Source organism: Lytechinus pictus, chromosome 3 (genome assembly GCF_037042905.1).
Source record: "Lytechinus pictus isolate F3 Inbred chromosome 3, Lp3.0, whole genome shotgun sequence".
In the NCBI taxonomy this organism is placed as follows: domain Eukaryota; kingdom Metazoa; phylum Echinodermata; class Echinoidea; order Temnopleuroida; family Toxopneustidae; genus Lytechinus; species Lytechinus pictus.
In genome coordinates, this window is record NC_087247.1 from 67482719 (window position 1) to 67506206 (window position 23488).

A 23488-nucleotide genomic window follows, 5' to 3' on the forward strand; every position below is an offset into this window, starting at 1 on the left:
TTAAACGATTTGTTATGTTATTACATTGTTTTATCAGAATACCGGAACCGAAAAAAACAAAACAGGTACCCGCACACATCCGTCCGTTCCGACCCAGGCCTAATTCACATTTTATTATCTACAGTTTATTCATTTAAAAAAAATGATATATATCTTTGAACTCCTCTGTTTTGTGACCTGATTGCTAAATCACATACTTGAAGGAAAAGGAAATCTGGTAGATTTCTGGTATTAATTGGCTATTGCTCTCACAAAATAAGAAAGCATACATGAACAGATGAAATACGGAAGTATTCTAGTAGTAATGGACTGTGCAGTCTAGTATAGGAAAGATTATTTGTCTTTCTGTATTGGAAAAGGGGGAGGAGGGTATACTAGAATGGGGTTACCGGTAATCATTTTACACTAATCTAACCACAACTGCATTTAGGTTCAGTTGCATTGCTACCACAACCACCATCAATCTACAGAAAGTGACAACTCTTACCACAACCTTGGACAGCCAGAATAGAGATAAAGAACCTTTAAAGAAATATGTTTGGTAAATCATCATTACAGAAAAGCTTCACTGGCCCTACATGTGCAAAGTGAAGTTTGCCAGACAAAAAAATATGTTCTTTGCAAAATATCAGAAAGTGATTTGGCTTCTGTTTGAATTCTTCCTTCTCGCCAAATTGACTACCCATCCATCCGCCCTCTTTCCCTTGATCATCTGTGTTTCTTGTTCCTCTCATTACATAAGGTGGTTTCAAACCGCCTCGATCATAAGAATCCCTGTTAAATTACGAGAACTTTTTTAGGCTAAAAAATACCCATTAATTATTCCTGCATTCACACCGCCCCAAATCATACACTTCGGAATAAGTTCCTGAAGTTACGAGCATGCGCAGTATGGTCTGAGAAGCAAGCAATGCGCGAGATTCAAAATCACTAGCTCAGCAGCCACCCACGGCGCTCGCGCCCAACTACACGCTGGGCTAAAAGTTCCAGTAAATTGCTTTCACAATGCCAAAATACCTGCGAAAGTTCTCGTAATTTTGACAAGTACCTACTATTTAGTGGGTATTTTCTTTCGGGGAGATTACGCGTAATTTGCTTTCACATTGCAAATATTACCCAATATTTTCTGATCGGGGTAAATTTCCCAGTCAGAAAATACCTTGAACTGACGAACTTCGAGGCGGCCTGAAACCACCTTATTCATTCTCATGTGTAGACTCTATCTATCTAATTTTTAGGTCTATAGCATTAACTTGAAATTAGCATTGAAAAGGGGGTTATTTTAAGCACATTTTAAAAATAACTTATCTATATTTTCAGTCATCTTTTGAAAATTTAAATCTTTTGATTTTAGAATTTTACCTCCATAACATGCAAAACAAAGAGGAATGGACCAAATACAAAGTTCAATCCCTCATCTATAAACACCCTGTTTTTACAAATTAAAGAGTTTAAAGTCAGGCTTATTGAGTAACAAAATTCAGAGGAAACTCTTCTGACAAGCATTAATATGATTCAAAGATTGAAGAACTGTTTGTTCTGTGGACAGAGTGATAATTTAGAAGTTGTATAATATTTTTTTTCAAACAGTTTTAGACCTTATTCAACTCAGTTACAAAAAAAAATCTTCATAGGAAATTGGAAAAAATTGGTTTTCTAAAGAACCATGTTGTGTTTTTATCAATGTTTAGAAAAGTTGTTGCTCCACTTGAATCACAAAATTGAAAACAAACTTTTTTCCACACCCCCTTCTCAGTGCCGTTTGATGCCACAATGCTTCACTCACATACATAACTCATATAATACCAACACTTCCAAATAAATTTCCACCCAAATTCATAAATGTCAGCAGAGATTATGAATTGGATTTGAAAGGTAGGAGTTGGCAGAGATCGGAGAAGGAGAAATGTAGAGAATAGTGGGATTAGTTAGATTATTGTAGAAATAGGAAGACATAAATAATATAGCAACAGTTGTGTGCGTGTTACGTCTAGAGAGAATTGATTGTCTGGTTTTACTTCTTGAATATTGCGTGCCGAATGGTTGTATTCCCCATGACGTGCTTGTATCGTCTGCCCCCATCTCCACCCCACGTTACCCCCCCCCCTGACAATTGTATTCTACTTGTGACCTAAAATGAGTTAGATTTCATTTCTATTGTTTCAATCTCTCTTTTATGAGCTGACAATTTATACAATCTTTGTATCTTTCAAGATCATGAAGGAACAGAAAAAGAAGCAAAAAATAACAGACTAATTACACCTTTTTTGCCGTCAAAATTATATTTTAGAAAATAGATTAATCAAATTGAATCCTTATAGTGAATCAATTGATACAGGAAAAGAGAACTTTTTTTTTCATGAGAGAAATAATCTTTTCCAAGATCATAATGCCGAATTCATTGTAGAGAAATTATAGCAGCCAAATTTGCCTCTGACAAAATGAGAGGCGTACCTACAAATTGGAAGTTTCTTTTTTTGTTTGTTAAGTTTTACCATACATAGTGAATGAAGCAGCCTGGCAGAGTCCAGCAGGCTGATTATATGTGTGGGCCAGAGCGATGGCCTGTCTGCAACACACTGGGAGCTATGCCATATTGGTATACTAGTAAGCTATTGAGACATGAATTTTCTATTGTAAATAATATATATCTTGATATATGTTTGACCACTTAGTCTGTAAAGTTCAGGAAATTCCTGTCTGACCCAAAGGTTTGCGATTATGATTACAAAGTAGGTTAGGATTTAAAATTTAATCCTAGACAAAGTTATTAATTAATTGCCTTTCATTGAACATGTTTTTGTGTCTCTTTTGAAAGTGAGCTAGGTTTATGAAGGCCTACATTTTTCTTACCACGTTTGTTGATTGGTTGGTAGTTAGATCTCCGAAGGCTGTCGTCATCCATACCTCACCTTGGGTTCTCAATCCATGTGCATTTATATGTCTGTCATCATATCACTACAGCTTGACAAATTTTGCTTATCTCACCATTATAATTCCACTCTGTTATTCCCTCTGTTCTTTTTGTTTTACCTCCCGTTCTACCTTCTTATTATTCCTGTTTTGTCAGGCTTTCTTGTTGATTTTTTTGCTGTCCTCTGCTTATCACAACCAAAATAAATTAACGAAGGAAGGGGCACAACTAGACTAGGCACAACCATAGTAGGTGAATTTAGTGAATATCAAGTGTTCGTCATCTTTCATTTCCACCAAAATGCTTGATGGACTTGATTTTAGTTTTTTCTTTCCTTTTATTTGTTTTGAAATGAGTTAACTTATGAACTCCACTTTTTATCTCATCCAAGCTAGCTTTATGGACTAGAATAGTGGACATGTTAGTCTAGGTTTCATTTTAGAATTTATTTTGGTCTCATAAGGTTTGTAGTTTGAAACTATTGACATGTTTCCTTTGGTCTTCAAATGATGAGCAATTTGCGTGTTTAGAAATGACACACGAGGTCATCATTCTCATCAGCACTAGAGGAGGTACTACAGACAAAGCAAAACAATCTTTTACTTTCACTTGGAATACTGGCCAAATCAGGTCAAATCTTACAGGCTATTTCTTACTCAGAATGAAGGCGAACCTATATCTAGAAATAAGTAAAACAAAATGAAACAAATCTATTAAACATTAAAATGTATGTAAACAATCAGTATTGCAATTAAGAAAGACTTGAATAACAAAGCACATGTAGTGAAATAGAATTATAGTGATGATAATCATTCCTATCCTTATTTATATGCACATGGTGAATCTAGCTATATTATTGTCCATTCTTAATTTGATAAATACTAATTATTAGGTGTTTTATACAAGATTTTTTGGTCAGGAATTTATGTGCCAACTCAACTTGCAATCATCTCAAAAGATGAATATAGGTATTACTAGAATTACTTTAATATGGAAAGCATTAAGAGAGTAAAAGAATAGCCAATTCATAGTGTGAAGTCACATTAAGATGATAGATACACTGGAAAATGTGCACTGCACACTTTCAACATCATGTGATTGAATTTGTAATTGCCTCTGGATTATTCCCAGCTCAGATAATAAGTAAAGGGTTATTCTAGAGTTTGTCAAAAGTGTCACTAAATTTCTTATTTGTATTATGTTATTGCAAATTAAACTAACAACAGTTGATATAATCCTTTTAGTATCTTGATGTTTGATACAGTTTTGACAATATTGTTGATAAGATTTCTTGTAAGATCATGACCATGACCTTGTCTTCCTTCCACCATGCCTGTTACACAGGGTAAGAGAGAGGAAGAAGAGGCGCCATCAAACTCCTGTATTACAATATTATCTTCTCTCTCACTTTCAAAATAGTCTAATTTGTCTCCGTTCAATAACCCTCATGACCCTACAATGTCAACAGACATTACAGTATGTTTCCAATCTTGGACTTGACTTTAATTTGTTCTTCCTTTTCTTTATATACATCTTTATAGATATTTATTTTCTATGATGAATGAAGATAACAATATGTTGTGATTACAATATGAAATATGATTTGATTCTGATGTATTTGGTATTTTGGACATGACTCTTCTTTATAATTTGTAATGTTCATAATGATATATATTTATATATATATTTTTTACAGCCTGGCGGTGCACAGTCATTATCAGAGAGGGGGAGTATGTTATCACAAGATATCAATCCTGGTCAACCTTATGGAGGTAAACTTTGCTTTAAATCATCTGAATTTTGTTTGCTAATTGTATTTTTAAAACTATTAGTTGTTCACTTGTTTGAAAGTTTAGTTTAAGCATGGGAAGGACACAGATAAATGGATTTAAGTAATTATTTTGTAAATTTAGCTAAAATGAGATATGTTAGATTTGTTTCTCAAAGTGAACAGTATGGCATTTTTATATTACCCCTTTGTATGTTTGATTTGTTGTTCATTTTCCTTTGGTCACCTTCTTCTCATTTGATTTCAAATTTGTCCAGCTCGAAATATTATTACCCAAGAAATGTGGAAAAGCTCCTCCAAGTTTGGTAGTGTTAGATCCACTGTGAATAGGGTCTTAGATCTGTGGTATTTTCATCCATGGATTTATGGCTTCTTGCAATTTTTTATCATTCACACATGGCAATCTTTGCCTGATATGGCTTAATTTTCACCTCTCAACAATATTCTTACCCCTGTTAGAGTTAAAGGATGAGGGATTTCTGTATAGCTTTGAATCAAGATGTAATTATGAATATGAAAGAACTTGGTGAAAATAAAAAATGTGAGTTGTCCGAGAGTGTAACCATGATGAGTGTGTATTAAAGGAGTGTGTAACCACACATGAAGTCAGAGTCTGTGTTTTGAGAGGGTATGTTTATTTTCACTGTGCTTGAATCAGATTCTCATCTCTTGCTGAGAGACATCATCATCTTCACCTCAAGCCCCAATCACATATCACTTTTAATCACCTTTTATTCTATTCACATATCATTCTTATTCTGTATCTTTACCAAACTCATTTTAGTCTCCATGTTCATCTCAAGCACCCCAATTCACATTTTTTTCTTTCTTCCCCCTTTTTTGTCATTAAACCTTCATAATTTCATCTGTTCGTTTATATTTAAAACCATCAATCTCACACATTATATCCACTGTTAATGTTTAGGGCTATATGCTCTCAACTATTAATGTTCATACTTAATAGGCCTAAATGGGCATAAGAATATTCTAACCAGGCGTTTGGGGTTTTAAATAAATCCCATAGAAGTAACACATTGTATTAATCACATCAGGCCTAAGTATTTCATATTCACATTTTTGTTTTGTTTTCACATCAAATTGTCCAATGCTGCCATTGTACATTTCAGTGTGCTTTGACAGTCATGTAACAAGATTAAGATGTGGGCTGCTTATTCAAAATTACCATGTCAATAACTCAAAATGTTTATTAGAAAAGGGTTTTATAGATCATCAAATAAATAAGGACTGTGCCCAAATTTTAAATTTTATTTATATCTATAGTCATTTAGGCAGGTGTATAAAGAAAAAGAGGGCAATGATGATGTAGGCCTACTTGCAGGATGGGACTCTGGGTTTTACTTTATTTTTATATTTTTACAAAATGGGTAAAATGAAATATAACCATAAGGCCTATAATTCTAGTTGAACATTTCACACCTACAGTAAACATGAGAATATGATAAGGTATATCCTTGACTCTCAATATAACTTGCAAAATACCTGTTGATGGTATAATGAAGGGGGTGGGGTTGTGGCTAGGTGTCAATTGAGTCGTTGATTCATTTATCATGTGTCATGGCTAAACTATTGATGCTTATAGAATGAATCCATTTTGATGGTCTCTCTGCTGGAGGATACAATAATTAATTTTGAACTACTTGGCTCTGGGATGGAAGACAGTAGATGGGGGAGGGGTAATAATACACCCCATTTGTAAGAGCTTTACCTCCTTGCGAAGGTATCTCAAGGGCCAGCAGCCGACAAGAGTATAGCGTTCAATCCTTTATCTCCCTCCAACGGCTGACTTCAATTTACACCCAAGGTTGGAAAGCACTCCCTTCTAGCTTCAAGATGACTGAATGTTCTTTGTCTATTGTTTGAATGAAAGCAATTGCATTACATACCTGTGCTCTAATAAGAACCAGCTATGGTACATTCATGTTCCAAATAGAACTAGCAATTAGAAATTTGATGTAGACATTTCATAAACATAACAATTATCTCCCATCATGTTATGGTCAATGCATATTGATTGTCAGAAATAATTCTGAAATCATTGGTTGGAATTATCCTACACTGTTTTGTATAGATGTTGAAAAATTAGGATGAGTTTACAAATCTTCGCTGTACATGTATCCAGGCTTTAATGATTATTTTTGTCTTATTGTACATTTAAAAAATCTTTGTCTCCTGTTCTTGCGTATGCCCATCATTCCCCCTTCCTTGAAGAAAGTTGAGAATTTGTAAAGAAGAAGATTTCCATCTGGTGACAGACATGAATTGCTTCATCCTATCCCAAGTCTAGTAGCTAGGCATATTCCCTTTACATTAAGAAACCCCTTTCAAACTGGTTCCAGATTTGTTGTGTTGTTTGCTGATGTCTTCCAAAGCCCTAAAGCATGTGGCTTTTGACAAATTGATCAGGCATGGGTTCAGCTGTCTTACTGACAAACTTTGGGATGGATGGGACTAAAGCTGTCATAAATAGGCAACCCATGTCACTAATTTGAAATGAAATTGCAAGCTCCTTTTTACTCAAGAAAGAAGTATGCAAATACTTAGCTGATACTTGACATTGGTTACTAGTAGGCATGTGTGTTATAAATAGTTCAGTCTTTATATATTTGTTCAGTGTTGGTTACAAATGATTTAAGTTAGAGTGAAATATTGCTTCTTCGCAGTGGGATTAGACTTAATGAAGTCACAGTTTGATTGCAAACTCTCTAATTGATTTCACCTGTCTGGTTAAAATAGCCCATATGTATTGATTTATCTGACACTTTTCATGCCTAAATTCATAATCTTTGCATGATCTGTTCATGGATAGACAGTTACCATGGTTACTGGTCAGAGACAAACATGACTAATTAATCAGAAAATCAAGAGCTTAATGTCAAAACTATTAGTAGAACCTTTGGGGGTTCCAGATATTCTGCAAGTCACTACATCAGGGACTAGAATGCACTTAAAAGTGAAAAGGGGTTTCTGCAAATGAAAATGAAGGAAGCATAGGGATGATTTTTTTTAGCATGAACAGATGAGATGAGTATTAATAATGAAGATTACTTGTACTTATTACAACCATTTTATTGATGATGAATCATATAGATGGTACATATATTTACTCATCTTTATGGTATCAGCTAAATATCAAGATTGCTTCTCATAATTACAGTCTTTGCTATGGGAATAATGTTAATTTATACAAATCAACTTCAGTAAGATTTGAACATATTCAACTTGTCTGATGTAAAATATACAATACACAAATGATAGAGGACCTCAAAATTTATGTCAAAGAAATGCTGATTTGTGTTTGAATTCACAAATATTCCTATATTTTTATTTGAATGCTCACCAATTCTATTTTGTCTTTCATTTATTACCATTAAGCAATTCAATATTAAGATGATTTCCCTTTCATATGATAACATTGTTGAATTGACCAGTAGAACATTTAAGAAAGTTTCATCTAAAATAATATCAATGAATAATTTTTTTTCATATTTCAATTATCAAATATGTTTTGGTGTGAGGAATGGATGCCAATTTATATTAAAGAGGTCATGACCAGAGGCCGATCAACCATGTTCTCCTTTCTACTTCTTCTTGTTTTCCTTTCATATCTGTGCTTGAAAGGGATAGAGGAAAGTAGAGAGTAAGAAAAAAGATTATACACAGCTGGAGTCAAAGCAAAAAGTCTAGCAACCTGCTGAGAAAGCCTAGCTAATTTGAGCTAATTTTCCCTACAAGATGTACATCTAGGAAGACAACAAAATGCCTATTTTTTATGAAGATGACTCATGAATTCGGCACAATTACCCCCCCCCCCCCCCCATCTTGGATTAAAAAAAAATCTACCGTAAGTAACGGTCTATTAACCGCACCTTTTTCTCGGCGGGATAGAAGCAAAAGTCGGGGGTGCGGTTTATCCACGGTGACGGGTCTGAGCCAGCCCGTCGTAACCCCTCCGAACATGTAAGACGTCTGCCAGTTCACAACACATCGAGTGGCCGGGCGTAGCCGCCCAGGGCAATGTCGTTTAGAGGGGTATGAGCCGCGGGTAATGAGAAGCGATTATTACGATCTTATCAAATATTGTCCTTAACAAATGCACCCACCTTCATGACACTAATTTCGACTTTATTCTCGGTTCAAAGCAGCGAAGTTCCCTGGCTAAGTTCAAAGAGCAGCCAAAGCATACTCAGTAATATTTTGTCACAGCTGAGCGAGCGCGAGAGTTGAGTTAGCTGAGCTAGCTTGCGTTGTATTGTGGTAATGGTTATAGTGCGACTTAAGCTGGCGCTATTCATTTTAACCCTCGATTCCCTCCAATGTCCCGTTTCGCGCCAGCTTATTTTTTCTTTCCCGTTTGCTTTTCATAAGATACCATGTACACCACGCAACGAGAGAGACGGCACGAAGCCGTCAAAACAACTGTAAAAAAAATCAAATTTCTTTGTTTCTTGAACCTTCCTGTAATCCCGTATCCAAAATTCATGCTAAGACATCGAATGCTAGACAAATACTGAAAGTGATCATGATGCAAGAAATGTGAATGTTTCTTCCTCCTACGGCGGGAAAGACACAGATCATTATTTTGATAAGATGTACTGGTACCGTATCGTAGTTTCCAATGTACAAGAACGGCAGTGCTGTGTGTGTACACTGTGACTGTGAGGTGAGTGAGCGTGTAAGTGGCCAATATTGTCGGGACCTTTCTTTCTTGCAAACATTTGTAGATGAATTGATCAAGAACAGCAGATTTCTGCATACCGGTAATCTCTTTGGATACTTTGAAATCTTTGACTTAGTTTTTGTTTCTTCGTACCTCAAATATAATGTGAGGATTTTTTTTTTTTTTTAGTCCAAAGTTGGGGGTACGGTTAATCCACGGGTGCGGTTTATAGTCTGTTACTTACGGTAATCAATTGCAATGCAGATACTTTGATTTTGTTGTTTTGTGTCATGATCATCAAATGAGGAAAAGAGGTCAAGTGCAGGAAAGCTGACTCATATGCAGCATTATAGGCCTATTTATGTAATTTCTAAAACCCTATATTTCCTATATATTCAATATGCCTATCTACTAATGTATAGGTTTAATCAGTTTATTTGACATTGACCTTTGACTTTCACACTATACAATAATGAAGTAAGAAGTTTACCCCCCCCCCCCAAACAAAAAAAGAACAAGAACTACACCCCCTAGAAGTTGGTATGACCTGAACTTTATTTGCGCCGTAAAATTGAAGCCTTCCCCTACACAGATGAAAACCAGGTGCTACTTCTCACTCAAATCTCCCTGGCATTTCTAGAAACATTTCTTTAATATCAGAACAGGGATATGTTTGTGAATTTATGCAATATGCCAGAATAGATGTGTGCTTTTCCACCATTTTTTCTCCCCTGTGTTACCTCAACTTCAGTCAAGTCAGAAAACATGTTTTCCACCAAAGTCCAAATAAGCCATGGATTTTTCCCTTTCATCTGAGCACAAAGTACTTTCAGATGATGTAGATGAAGTTTACAGTATCTGTATAGTGACATCTTGTAAGAAAAATGGATAAGGGAGGGGCATAAGAATAAGACGTGTGTATGCCTACTATCCCCATACAATTATTAGTTTGGAGAATCAGAGATGAAATAGAGTATGGAAAGGGGAGGGAGGGCTTCAAGGGGAAATATAGAATGCAAGATGGTGAATTAAGAGGTGGGAAGTAGGTTTAAAAAGATTCTTGATGAAAAAGAATGAAAATTAGTATCAGAAAAGTGTCATTTTCTTTACCAATTATCTTTTTTTTAACTCTCATAACCCTTAGGCCCCTATAGTTTATGAATTTGATAATGATGAAAAAGGCTCTTGTATTTAGCTATTTTTTTTAAAATTTTGTAATGGATTCTTATTTACAAAGTGACAATATTTATATCTCACCCATGACTATGATTATTGTTTAATGCCATTTTTCAACCCTGTATAGAAAATGTTGATAATTCTTTGTACCTCCTAATGGAAAATTGATGCATGATTGTCAAATATACCTTACGGGCATTTGAATAAAGAAGGATTCCAGACTGTCATTTGAAAAGGAAACTCATATTAATAAGAATGATTTACTAGACCCCTTTGTAGATTTGATTGGTATTTGATGAGGATGTAGGTCTTATACAGCATAACATAAAGATGGAGAGTAGTGTGCTTGTAAACTTTCTCAATTATTTATTTGTCTCCAATATTTATTCTTGAAATGATAGTAAATTTCACATGAATATGATGTAGAACTAGTCTGGAATAGCATGCTTCAGAGTACTGGAGTTAAAGTGAATTTGAACTGCTTGTAAGTCTAATTTAATATACCACCAGGGGGTGCAACTTGGAAGGGTAGACAGTGGAAAAGGTTTTGGCAGTCTTGTTTGGAATTGGTATGACAACTGTGTTTTGAAGAGTTCCAGTATAGGCAGTAGTTCTCAGGATCTCACAGTCACATTTGTCTAGTGTGTCTGTGGGTATACTGGTAGTAGGAGATAGATCCCATTACAGTGTAGAGTCCTAGCGTTATTTGAGAGGCATTTTTGAATAATGATAATTCCTCATACCTTTTAAGAAATGCAGGGCAAACAATATCAAAGAGCTAGATTTTTTTTCTCATTTAATAAATTACTTAGTTTATAAATTTATGTTTTCCCAAAGATAGCATACATTTCTGTTTTACATGATCAATTTTGTTTTAAAGAAACCTCTGACAGTACTATATATATATATTTGTCCTTTTTAAACACTTTATTAGACATTTTGGAAGAGTCTATATATATATATATATAACGCCCTTGCTTTCTGCTTTTTATTATACATATGAACTTTCAAAAGTAAGCTGAATAGACAGTTGATCAACTTTGTTTCCTATTATATTTCCATACTGATTTTGTTTTGAAGGGATGATAAGTGTGGTGAATTGTCTTCTCTTTGCCCTCTATATGCCACTGTTATGCTTCTAACCCTTCTGTACCTCTCACTCATAGTCAATTGGTGTTAATAAGTCTTGGCATGTTATGGGCATGGGGGTAAGTCATGCCCTCTTTCTCATGATAAGAGTCACAAGAGTTTAGAAGTCTAGGGAATTTATGTTTAAATTATGTGAACAGTAATCTATAAAGAGAAGGGAAAGATAAAATGAAGGAAAAAAAGAAAGAAAGAAAGATAGAAGAGAGAGAGAGAGAGAGAGACTAAAAAAAGTAGGGAGATGGACAAACAGAGAGGGAGAGATTCAAGAGATATGGGAGTATGTTAGGTAATAAACTAAAATGACATTCTCAATAACACTCTCAATGAGTTGAATGAGGTATTTGAATTCAAAGAGGAAGTTTTTGGCCGCCTCGGCCTCCGGAATGGAAAAGGTCCTTAGAAAGTTTGTCAATCACTGGCACATCACAAGAAAGATGGGAATTTTAAGATGGTTCGGTAGCTCAAAGACTCAACAAATCAACTATATATGTTACCCCTTTCATAAACCCAATAAAACCTATCCTCCAATTAGCCGCCTAAGAGTAATGCGGATAATTCAATAAAAATTGCGTTCACAAACTCCGAAAATTATCCGCATTATTTTTACGAGCGCCCGTCCTGAAAAAGGCGGATAATCGTCATGACAACTGGACACGCCCCCTCCGATGCGGTTGTGTTGGAAAAGGGTGACCTTGTGACCGCACCATGGCAATTATCCGCATTATTTGGAAATACGTTCATAAACTCAAAATCTTGTCCCGATGCTGCTATTATGCGGATAATAGCAGCATCAGAATAATGCGGATAACTCTTGTCCTCCTCTGATTTTACGACCAAATTATGCTGCTATTAGCCGCATAATTGGGTTTTATTGGGTTTATGAAAGGGGTATGTGTCAATTTTGTCGTTCAAAATCATCAAATTGGGAATACTTGTTCAACCCTTCAAAAAATATATTTCCGTCAAAATATGAAATGTTTATATAATAGTCTCTGTTGCTCTGTCCTTTGGTTCATAATTCAACATGAGTTGTGCGCTTTAAAACTAAAATAGAATGAAATATTCAAAGATTGTTGGAAAAATGTAAGAAAGAAAGCTGAAATGGAGCAGCATGAAGTGCAGAAAGGTGGAGATAAGCCAAGTGTAAAAAGGCGTAAGATGAGAGGATTGGGTGATTCTAGGGAAGTTCAGAGATGAAATCATAATTCAATAGTGGAGGTCGACAGAGATTCAGTTTGAAATTGAGGCGTAATTCAATCAGTGGCCTAAAATTTGGGATATAAGATTACTTCTTTAGTGTTGCCTAGCACTGGAGGTGTAAAGGTGATAAGGCAGTTTATTGACTTCCTCAACATTTTAGTGGTTTATGATTGCAGAGAGAAGTTAATGCAACTGAAATGAATGTTTCCTATGGTGACAATTCATATATATCTGAACTGTGGTTGTAGCCAGACATATTGGCGTTTCCTGGGATCTATGAATGCACTGAATGTACACTCAGTATGACTAAAGAATGTGGAGGGAATTTTTTTAAACAGTATTTAAATAGAAGGTACATGTTATTATTTTAAGATGGGATAGAATTATCAATGTCACTTGCAAAACCAGCAAAATCTTACCAGAGTTTTTTTTTTTTAATGACCCTTTATCATAGACTTTATGATGCCCAGTTATGTCTTCATGTGACATTTATACTTTTATCATTTTCTTGTTAATAAGTTGAAGGTTTTGCATAAGTTTTATGTTCTAGGATTCATTTGAAAAATTACACAAATGTTTTAATGTTTGATATTTTGTTATTTCAGTACATGGTGATATGATGGGTAGTGGACTAGACAACGGCCTAAAATCAAGTACCAATACCAAGAAGAAGACCAAATCAGATGAGAGTAAAACGAAAGGAGGTGGAGGAGGAGGATTGATGCTGGATAATGATAGAGATGATGTCTCGGGTGGAGGTGCTCCCAGTTCTAAAAAAGGAGATGCTAATAATGCTCCTAAAAACAAGAAGAGGTTCAAGTAGGTCTAATATGACTTTAATATTATTATCCCTTAATTCTAAGTCACTGTTTACTTCACCCTTATTTCAGAAAAGATATGTAAATGAAAAATCAGAAATCTATTTCGTCAGTCCTGAAAATATGCATTTTTAGCTTCTTAGTATGTATGCTTGCTCTTTATTTTTATTGATCCTTGTATGTCACACCTTAAAAATATCGAACCGGGGAAAATGTCATGTTCATAAAACTGCAAGTCAGTTGAAGTCGTTTTCTCTCACCTACAAGAAGGGAATGACTTTCGTTGCAGGAATATGATCTTGTAGATAGGATTATACCCAATCTTCACTAAGCATGACTGTTCAAAATTCAAACATTAATGTGTTCATCTACTCACTGAAAATGATGAGAGGAGGAAAAAATGTGTGATTGGACCTGTCACCGCCAGCTTAAAGTTTTGACACTGTGCTTGGAGATCAGGTATCGGATGTAATTGAACACCTAGAATGACACAAGACTATGATAGTCATTCCTGTCTTAACTCGCATCCTCTTAATATATCAAGTTCAATGATACAAAAAAAAGACTTCCATCTAAGGAGAGTCAGATATCTATTTTATTAGACCTGTAGCATTTTTAATTTCTGATATGTGTAATCATACATATTTTGAAAGGGCACTGTTGGGTAAAATCTCAGACAATTTCCACAAAAACTCATGTCAGATACAAATACGATGATAGGCAAGGATAGTGTCAAGGGAGTTATAGTTTAACAGGTTTGTAGGCATTCGTGTCATCAACTGACAACCCCCTTGTAGATAATCCCATCTGATTACCCCGTTATTGCCCCTCTTAATCCCTTAGCTTCCTCTAATGAGACAGAGATGACAGGAAGTCTACTGGATTATGGGTTCTTCTCCTTACCTTAATCCAAGTCCCCCTAAGGTTGCTGTAGAAACTCTCTACTTGTGTGTGGGTTGTAAGGGATCAAGCAATTGCCGAGCAGGCTACATAAATCAATTAGAAGACTACAAACTTAATATTTGTAAAGCCTAAGTCATTTTTAGATTAATAACTAATAAACAGTAAACCGTTTGACCTTTTTGAAATGATTTCTTTTGAAATAAGGATGCAGATACATTTTTCCATTCAATGAAACAATAGTCGGCTTGTTTACTGAGTATTAATGTTTGAGCATGAAATTGATTGTGTATGATTTGATTTTGTCAAGTATGATATATAGCATGCTGGGTTGTGTAATCAGTCAGTTTTCATGTGAATTATGTGAATTATAATTATTTGTTTTAATCTGATTTATTTGATTGGGAAGGTGGATAAGATGTAACTAACACCATGCCCTCGCTTTATCTCATCCAATTCAGAAATGATTCAAGAAGTGGTGGTGGTGGTGGTGGTGCAGGGCCACAGCAGGGAGGCAAAAGTCTTATGATCCTCAATCCTGGATCACCAGAGTTAGTTATTTTACTTTTTTCACCTAACACTTTGTCAGAGCTTTCCTGACATAACACCATATAATATCAAAGCATGAACTCAAAGAGATTTATTCAGGACTCAATCAATTCAGCCTTTGACGTGCTGTGTAAGATAGACTTAATCCCACTGATTATATCATTAATCATTTTCTCTGAATCATGTTTCAACCAACCTAGTAAAAATAATTGGTATTCCTCAGGGGACAACAAAAAAATTGCATTAGTAGTTCATGTTATTTAAGATGAATATTTTTTCATTTGACTGTAAATCTGTAAATTGTAGTGTAGGATTTATTTTATATTGGCCAAAAGGGAAAAAATGCCTATTCCAAATGGATGCAGTTTTGCAAACTGGAACCACCAATATGTGAATTTGTCTAAGAAATTAATGACCTAAAAGGAGAAAGAGGAAGGAAGAGATGGAATAAAGATAGGACTTGTGTGAAGGTAGTTGTACTAGTTGACCTGGTAATGAAGGTTCATTGTATTAGTTTTCCATCACTGTCAAAGGCTGATTTGTACATTAAAACAGAGCCATTGGCAAATAAGATCTATATCTTCTTCCACTTTTATCAATGACATGTGATTGTTACATTAATACCCAAATTTAATGAGATGAACATAATGAGCAATCGTTTTTTCATGCAAGATTTTTGCCCACCCTGGACTGTTGCTAATGAAAATGGCATATAGAAATAAGTTAGTCTTGAAAATACATCAGGATATTAGCTACATGCATCATCTGTATGTGGTCGGCCCTTACTTTTCAGCTAATTGAGTCATTATTTGCTCTATATTTTAAAAAGCTTGGGCATGATGTAGAAATACAAATTAGCTACTCTAATTTGGGGATCTGACTTGCATTTTAGCTCTTCTCTCCCTGTAAAAGTATGGCTCTATTATGCAAATATTATTAGGGCTTTAGTTCTTTGTTTTAATTGTTTTTTCAATGATGGTTTGATATAGTTAAGTTTGAAAGTATCAATGAAGTTTATTTACAGTCCCCATTGATTTGATAGTTAATTTGTATGGATTAAAGTAAGCACTGATATTCGGTTATGTGAGGCCATTTTCTTTTTTTTTAATCCTTAATATGAGGAGTAAGACAATTACCTCTTTTTTAAATATTTCTCTACATTATTTTAATGCTGTTAAGAGTCGAAAAACAGAAATAAAATTCTATTATTTATTATTATTTGTAATGATTTATTGTGTAATGGTTCTTTTGTCATGTTATCTACTGAGCAATATTGTTCATTGTAAACTTATTGGTAGTATCATCCAAGACACTAAGAAAGGAATTGTGATCGCATGACTAGTAGATATGAAATAATTGAAGGGTGTAGGGTAGAACAATAATAAGGTCTGTATGTTTATTTAGATAAGCTTTATATTGATTTAGAGCTTGATACAAAGCATGCACTAATATCTTAGATGAAATGCTCAAATTTCCATGTCTTTGTATGTGTTATGTTTGTGAAAATCAGTCTACAAATGGGGAGAACAATTGATTTTTGTACATTATAGTGAAGCATTATAAACATTATAAAAAGATATGCTGTTGCTGAATGATTTTTGCAGCTTCACATCAGAGAACAAAGCATAGCACAAATGTATTGCAGAGCGTTTATATAAGGGGCAATGAAAAAGACAAGATTTTAAAATCATTTTTTTTCATTTATTTTTTTTTCTTTTGATGTGGTAACCTTTTATTTTATTTAAGATTTATGAATGTTATAAAACCTTAATATGCTTTTCACACTGCATTTCCTTAACCCCATACTATCCTAAACTCTGGACTATCCTTAACCCCGTACTATCTTTTTTCATTCACACTGTCTTTCTTAACCCCATGCTATTTGCTTAGCCGGGGTTAACACCTTAACCCAGGACTATCATACAGCTCATGAATATTGATGATTTTACCATACAGAGTGCGATTAACGTGCAATATCAACTTCTGTGATTGGTAATGCTTAGCCCCACTTTCCTTAGCCCAGTTTCGTTTCACACTGCATCTCTAAGCACCGCAATTGTGGTGCTAGCACCACAATAAGCTGGCTTAGCCTGCTTTTTTGCAAGGCCAGATAGTAACATACTATTTATTGTGCCAGCCCACTTTGCTAAAACGTAGTGTGAAAAACTAAATGGGCTAAGCTTAACCCCTGGAAATTGGTGGGGCTAAGACCACCTCCCCCCCCCCCTTCCCCCTTAGCCCACCAATTTCCTGGGGTTAATGAACAAAAATTGAAGTGTGAAAAGCATAATAGTATTATTGTCATTGTGATTTTAGTGATGAAAGGAGAAAAGTTTATGTGGAATGTTTTATTTCCATTTTTTCAGCAGTGAGTCAGATGATGAAGGGTTGTCACCGGAGCAAAAGCAGGTAAAAGAGAAAGAGCGCCGCCATGCCAATAATGCAAGGGAGCGTATCCGTGTAAGGGACATCAATGAAGCATTCAAAGAACTTGGTAGAATGTGTCAGTTACACCTCAAACAGGACAAGGCACAAACTAAGCTTACCATACTACATTCAGCAGTCTCAGTCATTACTACATTGGAGCACCAAGTTAGAGGTAATAACTATCATTCACTTTTCCATAATTCTACTTAGTAACTTTTTAAGGAAGTGAAACATGGAGTCTCTGACTCTAGAAAAGCATGTTGTTTTTAAATAAATACGAAGAATAATGAATATCCCGTAGACTCTCATTTTTATTAATGAGAAGCTCTTCACTCTTAGTTCAATTTGACCCCCCCTTCCCCCATGAAATTTTGTGACCCCCCCCCCCCCTCCGCAGAAACTTTTTGACTGCATCGCTTGTTGACTTTTTATTTAAGCCTTGCAGGTCAAAGCAAATGTGTATTCAACTATAGATGATAAATGTTGATTAATTTTTTTATTTAACTGGGTATATGGATTTATAGTTTATGGTGATTATGATTGCAAAAGGGTCCCAGACACAACGTTCATCAGAAAGAAAAAAAAAGAAAGACATAAGTAATTGACACAACAATAAATCACATAAAAAGTTAATTCTCATTCACTTTTTTTTTTTTAGATGATTGATTAAAATGCTAAGATAAAAACTTCCACCTAAAATTAGCATTTCCCTAGCTATTTTAAGTGAGTTAAGGTAAAAAGCTTATTTCATATTTGCATAATTAGTAAATACCCAGTCTGAAAAAGCCCAGTTAAAATAGGGTTAAAAGAATTGGAGTGCATGGAAATTTGATATGAGCTGAATCTTGTTTTGATTAGGAACATTTAGGCAAAGCGTTTAGGAATAAGAAACATACATGTACTTTGGATGGAAAATAAGATTTGTTGAATATGCTAGCTTTTTGCTTGGAATTATCTGTAAATTTTGAATTCTGAGTATAATCATTGATAATCAAACGGTTGGTATGATCTATGTTTGCTGACAGAACGTAACCTGAACCCCAAAGCAGCGTGCCTTAAGCGGCGAGAAGAAGAAAAAGTAGAAGAAATGCCAAACAGAGGGTCACTTGGAGGACCAGGTCCTGGTTCGGATCCCTTAGTCTCACAGTCTGGACTTGCAGGTAGGTAAGTCTTTGTTTCTCTCAGAACACCTTCTTGCATTCATCTAGCAAGTTGGCTCTGATGTTTGAAATGAGACTAGTGGTCAGCATTATTTGTTGCATAGGATGTACTTGCAGAGTTTCTTGTATTGTCTTCTCTTGTGTGGGTCAAGTAGGACCCCCTTTTCCATTTCATCTTGATCTACCAGTATTAAGAATAGTATTTAGAGGTATAGTCGGTGTTGAGGTACGGAGGAGATACAAGAAGCAAGTAAAAATACATGCAATTGTTTTTTTCCCTTGAAATTGAGCACACTGTTGCGGCTTGAGGTACAGGATATGTTCTGTCACTTTGAATCTTTATATGGCCTTTTCTAGATTTGGCTCTTACATCTATATGATGTTCAGGGTAATAAACCCAATTTCAATTTGGTTCCACATATATTTCTGACCTGGCTTTAGTACATGGAAGTGACAAGTTACAGGAAGAAATCATTTAAATCTTAACCTGATGAAAAACAGCTCTGTAGCATGATGTGTCTTTGTCTGGAAGCTCAGGGTGAAACTCAGGCTAGAAACCCAACATCTTAGTGGTGATTGTAAAGGCTGATTATGCCAGGACCAATAAACCCTAAGCCTGCTACACCAAGTCATTACTGAAAGAGACTTGTCAGGAAACAACGCCCCTTGAATTTGGTTCCAATTGCCCCTCGTCAATTCCCGGGAGGTGTGCAGACGAGAGCCGCTGTGACTGGGCGAGGAACGCATAACCCCAAAGACCTACCCACGAAAAGTGCTGTTTAATCGCAAGTGGGGAGACCAAGATTTGATCCTCATCCTGTTTTGAAGGGCATTTTGTTTTCTGCTCGTAATATTTTAGCTGAAGAAACTAATCAAGTAATATCGGTTATCATAGTGTTAAATTGATGCCTTTCCTGTAGAGGCCCATATTTTGATCCTAAGAGGATTATCTAGTTGTCAATATTTGGGAGCGGAGTGACAACCCAAATCAGATGTTAGCTAGTTTTCTAGTTAGTATATATGCCCCCCAGTTGTGAAATCCAACACCATAACCTCAAACTTGTTGGCTGAGAAAAAATGGAAGTTAATATGTGTTAGTTTTGCCTGTTTTTGATGGCTTATCATTATTGGCTTGTGGTGTGGTCTTATGGCATGGGTTATTGAGTTAGGTGTCATTCAAATCAAAGCCTGCATTATTAGAATATTCATTCAGGCTTTTATCTCTCTCAGATTTTAAACAATTTTTTGCCCTTTTCAATCAAATGGTAAAAATTTATCTAGGATGCAGGAGCATCTTATTCATGATATATGATATTGGTATATACATTTGAATAAACATAGAATTCAATGATGTTTGTGACATTCATCACAGAAAAATGTTAGTTTTAATTAATAGAGAAAAATCAAACAAGCATAACGCTGAAAATTTCATCAAAATCTGAGTTCAAAGTTTTGCTTATTTTTCACAAAACAGTTTATGCACAACATGCAAATGAGAGAGTTGATGTCACTCACTCAATATTTCTTCTTTTTTTTATTGTTTGAATTATACAATATTTCAATTTTTACAATAAGGACCAACTTGACTGAACCATAAAATGTTATAACGATGGTAATACCACATGTTCAGGGAGGAATAAAACTTTGTTTCATAGGAGGACAAGGTAAAATTTGAATATTTCATGTAATAAAATACAAAAGAAATAGTGAGTGATGTCATCAGTCCACTCTTTAGCATACCAACCAGGATGTGAATAAAACTGTTCAATGAAATTAAGTGAAATTTTAAAATGCCATAATTTTCTTATTTTACATTCGATTTAGATGAACTTTTCAGTGTTATAATTGTTGGATTTTTCTCTTTTTATTTAAGTCAACTTTTTGTTGGGTAGGACTTGTCCTTTAATTTGAAAATGAAGTGCAAGGGCCGACATTGTATTTGAATACCATTTTGCTCATTTTATTCAAAATCATTTAAATCAATAATTTTATTTATCTATCTATCCATCTATTTATTTTTATTTTTTTAATTTCTTTCTTTTTTTTCTCTTTTTTTTGGGGGGGGGGGGAGCTTTAGTGACCCCTGCTCCTCTTCTTTAAGAAAACAAACATGTTTTCCCAAATTGATTCAGTTCCTCATACCATTTTTACACTATTATTGTATACATTTTATGTGAAGCATTGATGGAAAATTCATAAGATATCAACTTTGAAAATTTATTATACCATGTTTTCCCAACTTATTTTGTAAGTGGGTATTGTGTCATAAGCCGGTCTGAATAAAGAGATATTTGGTGGACAAAATCTGAATTAATTACACAATATAGAGTAACCCAGGTTTTTCAGTGTGTATTCTTTGGGCATATGAGGCATAACTGAATGGAAGCATTCTATATGATTGGATCGTTAACAGTGATCACTGTGGTTAGGTCACTGTGGTTAGGTATGAATTTGTTTTAAATGTGTAGTAGAACTGTTAGAACTCACAGGACAAACAATGTGGGACGAGAGGGATGACAATTAAAGAGAGGGGTCTTGTTAATGCCTCCAACCTGAGCATTATTCTATTTATGAGTAATTCTATGTGAGAAAAATGATTTCCTCACTTTATTCAAACAGATAGCACTGGGAAATACCCAAATCCTAGAATAAAAATAACCATGCAATTCTAGGTACAATGAATTACAGGTTGACTATATCTAATTTATATTTTCTTATTTAGTAAAGTTCATCTCTTGATCTTGTTTTTTATGTCCAATATAGGCAATAACCTCCATGGTCGTGGAATGCAATCATGTCTGGGGCAGACATCAGGTGCACCAACAGGCTACGCCAGCCATCTTTATGACAACTCCATGTCCCATGGTGGCCCACATCAGACAAGTTTGGGATCGATGGGAGGGGGACATATGTCAGCCATGGACCTTAACCCTTCGCCATCATCCATGGGAGGTGGAGATCACATATCTAAGAGTGCTTTGTCACACCTATCACACTCATCTGCTCAACCATTAGAGCCACTCACGCCAGAGGAAAATGACAGTATTGCTGTACAGTAACACTCACTTGTTTGTTAGTCTACCGTTACAGACCTTGACGGGTGGAGTATCACTCTTTATCTCTTACTGTGACTTGAATAAAGTGAGTTCACTCTAACATAGGATTCATGGAAGCAGTACAATATCAAGACCAAGTAGTTCTCTTTCAGACTGCCAATAACTTTCACTGACTTTATGATCATGATGTCCTTGAAGTGGGTCTGTACCAGTAGACTACATCTGTGTATTGCAGCCGTGCAGCTTTATCTTCTAAAGTCTATTGATTATATATGCCTGTAATGTACATTGATGAAGTCATAAACTTGATTGGAAAACACCTCTTCTATATTTGTGAAGGAGAGGATTTTTGTATGAGAAATTTGTTTTCCCCCGTCTCTCATTGTCATTGTAAAGCTTGATGAGAAAGGAAGTTACAATTGTAATGTTGTGTTTCACATCTGTGAAACCTTGTTTAAGAGATGCTATTGGGTAGTGCAGATAATATGGTGAAGGTACTAAGTTTTTTGGATGAAGACATAACAGGACACCTTTATTTTCAGATGTTTTTTTTTTTAAATGCCCAGAATCATGTGTGCAGATATCATTTGATAGTATTTGGGTTTCTTCTTTTTGTTCTCTTGTATGTTTCATAATAGGAGTACATTTGTTATCATACCTTGTTATTCACTGTGTAAAGTTGTAAAAAGTTTCCAGGAAAAAAAAAAGAAGAAAAAAAAAGACAAGGTGTAGTGACGACAGATTTATTTCTGCATCCAGTTTTATCTGGGTCAGCTGTATAATTATTTTGTATAATAATATTTTATTTCTTTCTATGTCTGGGTAATCGAATTTGTTATATTAAATGTTTCACTGCACAATAGTAGCCACTTTAACCCCCTTCAGTTCCCCATTGATATGTTTCGGTGCTCATTATTTGTTTTATTCTTTGCCAAGTCTTGATGTACTATCAACTATTTCTTTCTCATGAGGGTATGTATTGTCATTTTTTTTTCTTTTACCATTTGTAATCTGTAGGTCAGCCTTGCTATGTCTTTATTCATGTGGACTTTTTAATAATCTTGTTCAACAGACGGTGCAATCTTGTCAACACATGGTTTTTAACTTTTCCTGAAAAAACTTGTTGATAAATAATGTTGCTATCCTGAGAGTGTTAATCTTCCTCCCTGCCCATGGATTCATATTAACTGCCATAGCTCTCATGCTGCTTTCATTTTAAGTCGAAATTTCTCCCCGTTTGGCTGCCAAATCGAATAATGCTTACATTGGATAGCAACTCACTCAGATAATGAGATTCAGTGATTCTCAGGTTGTTAATGGTCACAATTACATTTGGCACATCATATTCACATCAATAATATGACTGGTCACATGATTGATTAAAAAGAAATAGCAAGACAAAACATTCAGTTGAAAGATTAGAGAGTAAATAGTAAGAAACTCATAAATAGTGATTCGACTTGACATTTCAGGTTGAGAATATTGACAAAAATACTTTTTGAAAAATAAGGTTTGGAGAAAAATGAAATTGCCATCACCTTGATGTTTGGTTTCCACTAAATTGGACCAACCTCGTTAATGTATGATGACAATTCAACATTGGCATTAGACAAGAAAAAGGGTCAATAAACCATTGGAAACCAGGTAAAATAATCTTGGAAACCAGGTAAAA

At 35.0% G+C, this 23488-nt stretch overlaps 1 protein-coding gene across 1 annotated transcript in view; it reads left to right on the forward strand.

Moving 5' to 3' along the window:
- Window positions 1-22900, forward strand: part of LOC129256790 (transcription factor 12-like) — a 71784-nt gene extending 48884 nt beyond the window's left edge. The window contains exons 9-14 of the mRNA XM_064097622.1: window positions 4611-4686; window positions 13512-13725; window positions 15086-15175; window positions 17543-17772; window positions 18626-18760; window positions 21524-22900. Of these exons, the coding sequence (XP_063953692.1) occupies window positions 4611-4686; window positions 13512-13725; window positions 15086-15175; window positions 17543-17772; window positions 18626-18760; window positions 21524-21819 (1041 nt within the window). The 3' untranslated portion in view covers window positions 21820-22900. The remainder of the gene's footprint in view (window positions 1-4610; window positions 4687-13511; window positions 13726-15085; window positions 15176-17542; window positions 17773-18625; window positions 18761-21523) is intronic.
- The last annotated feature ends 588 nt before the right edge of the window (window positions 22901-23488 follow it).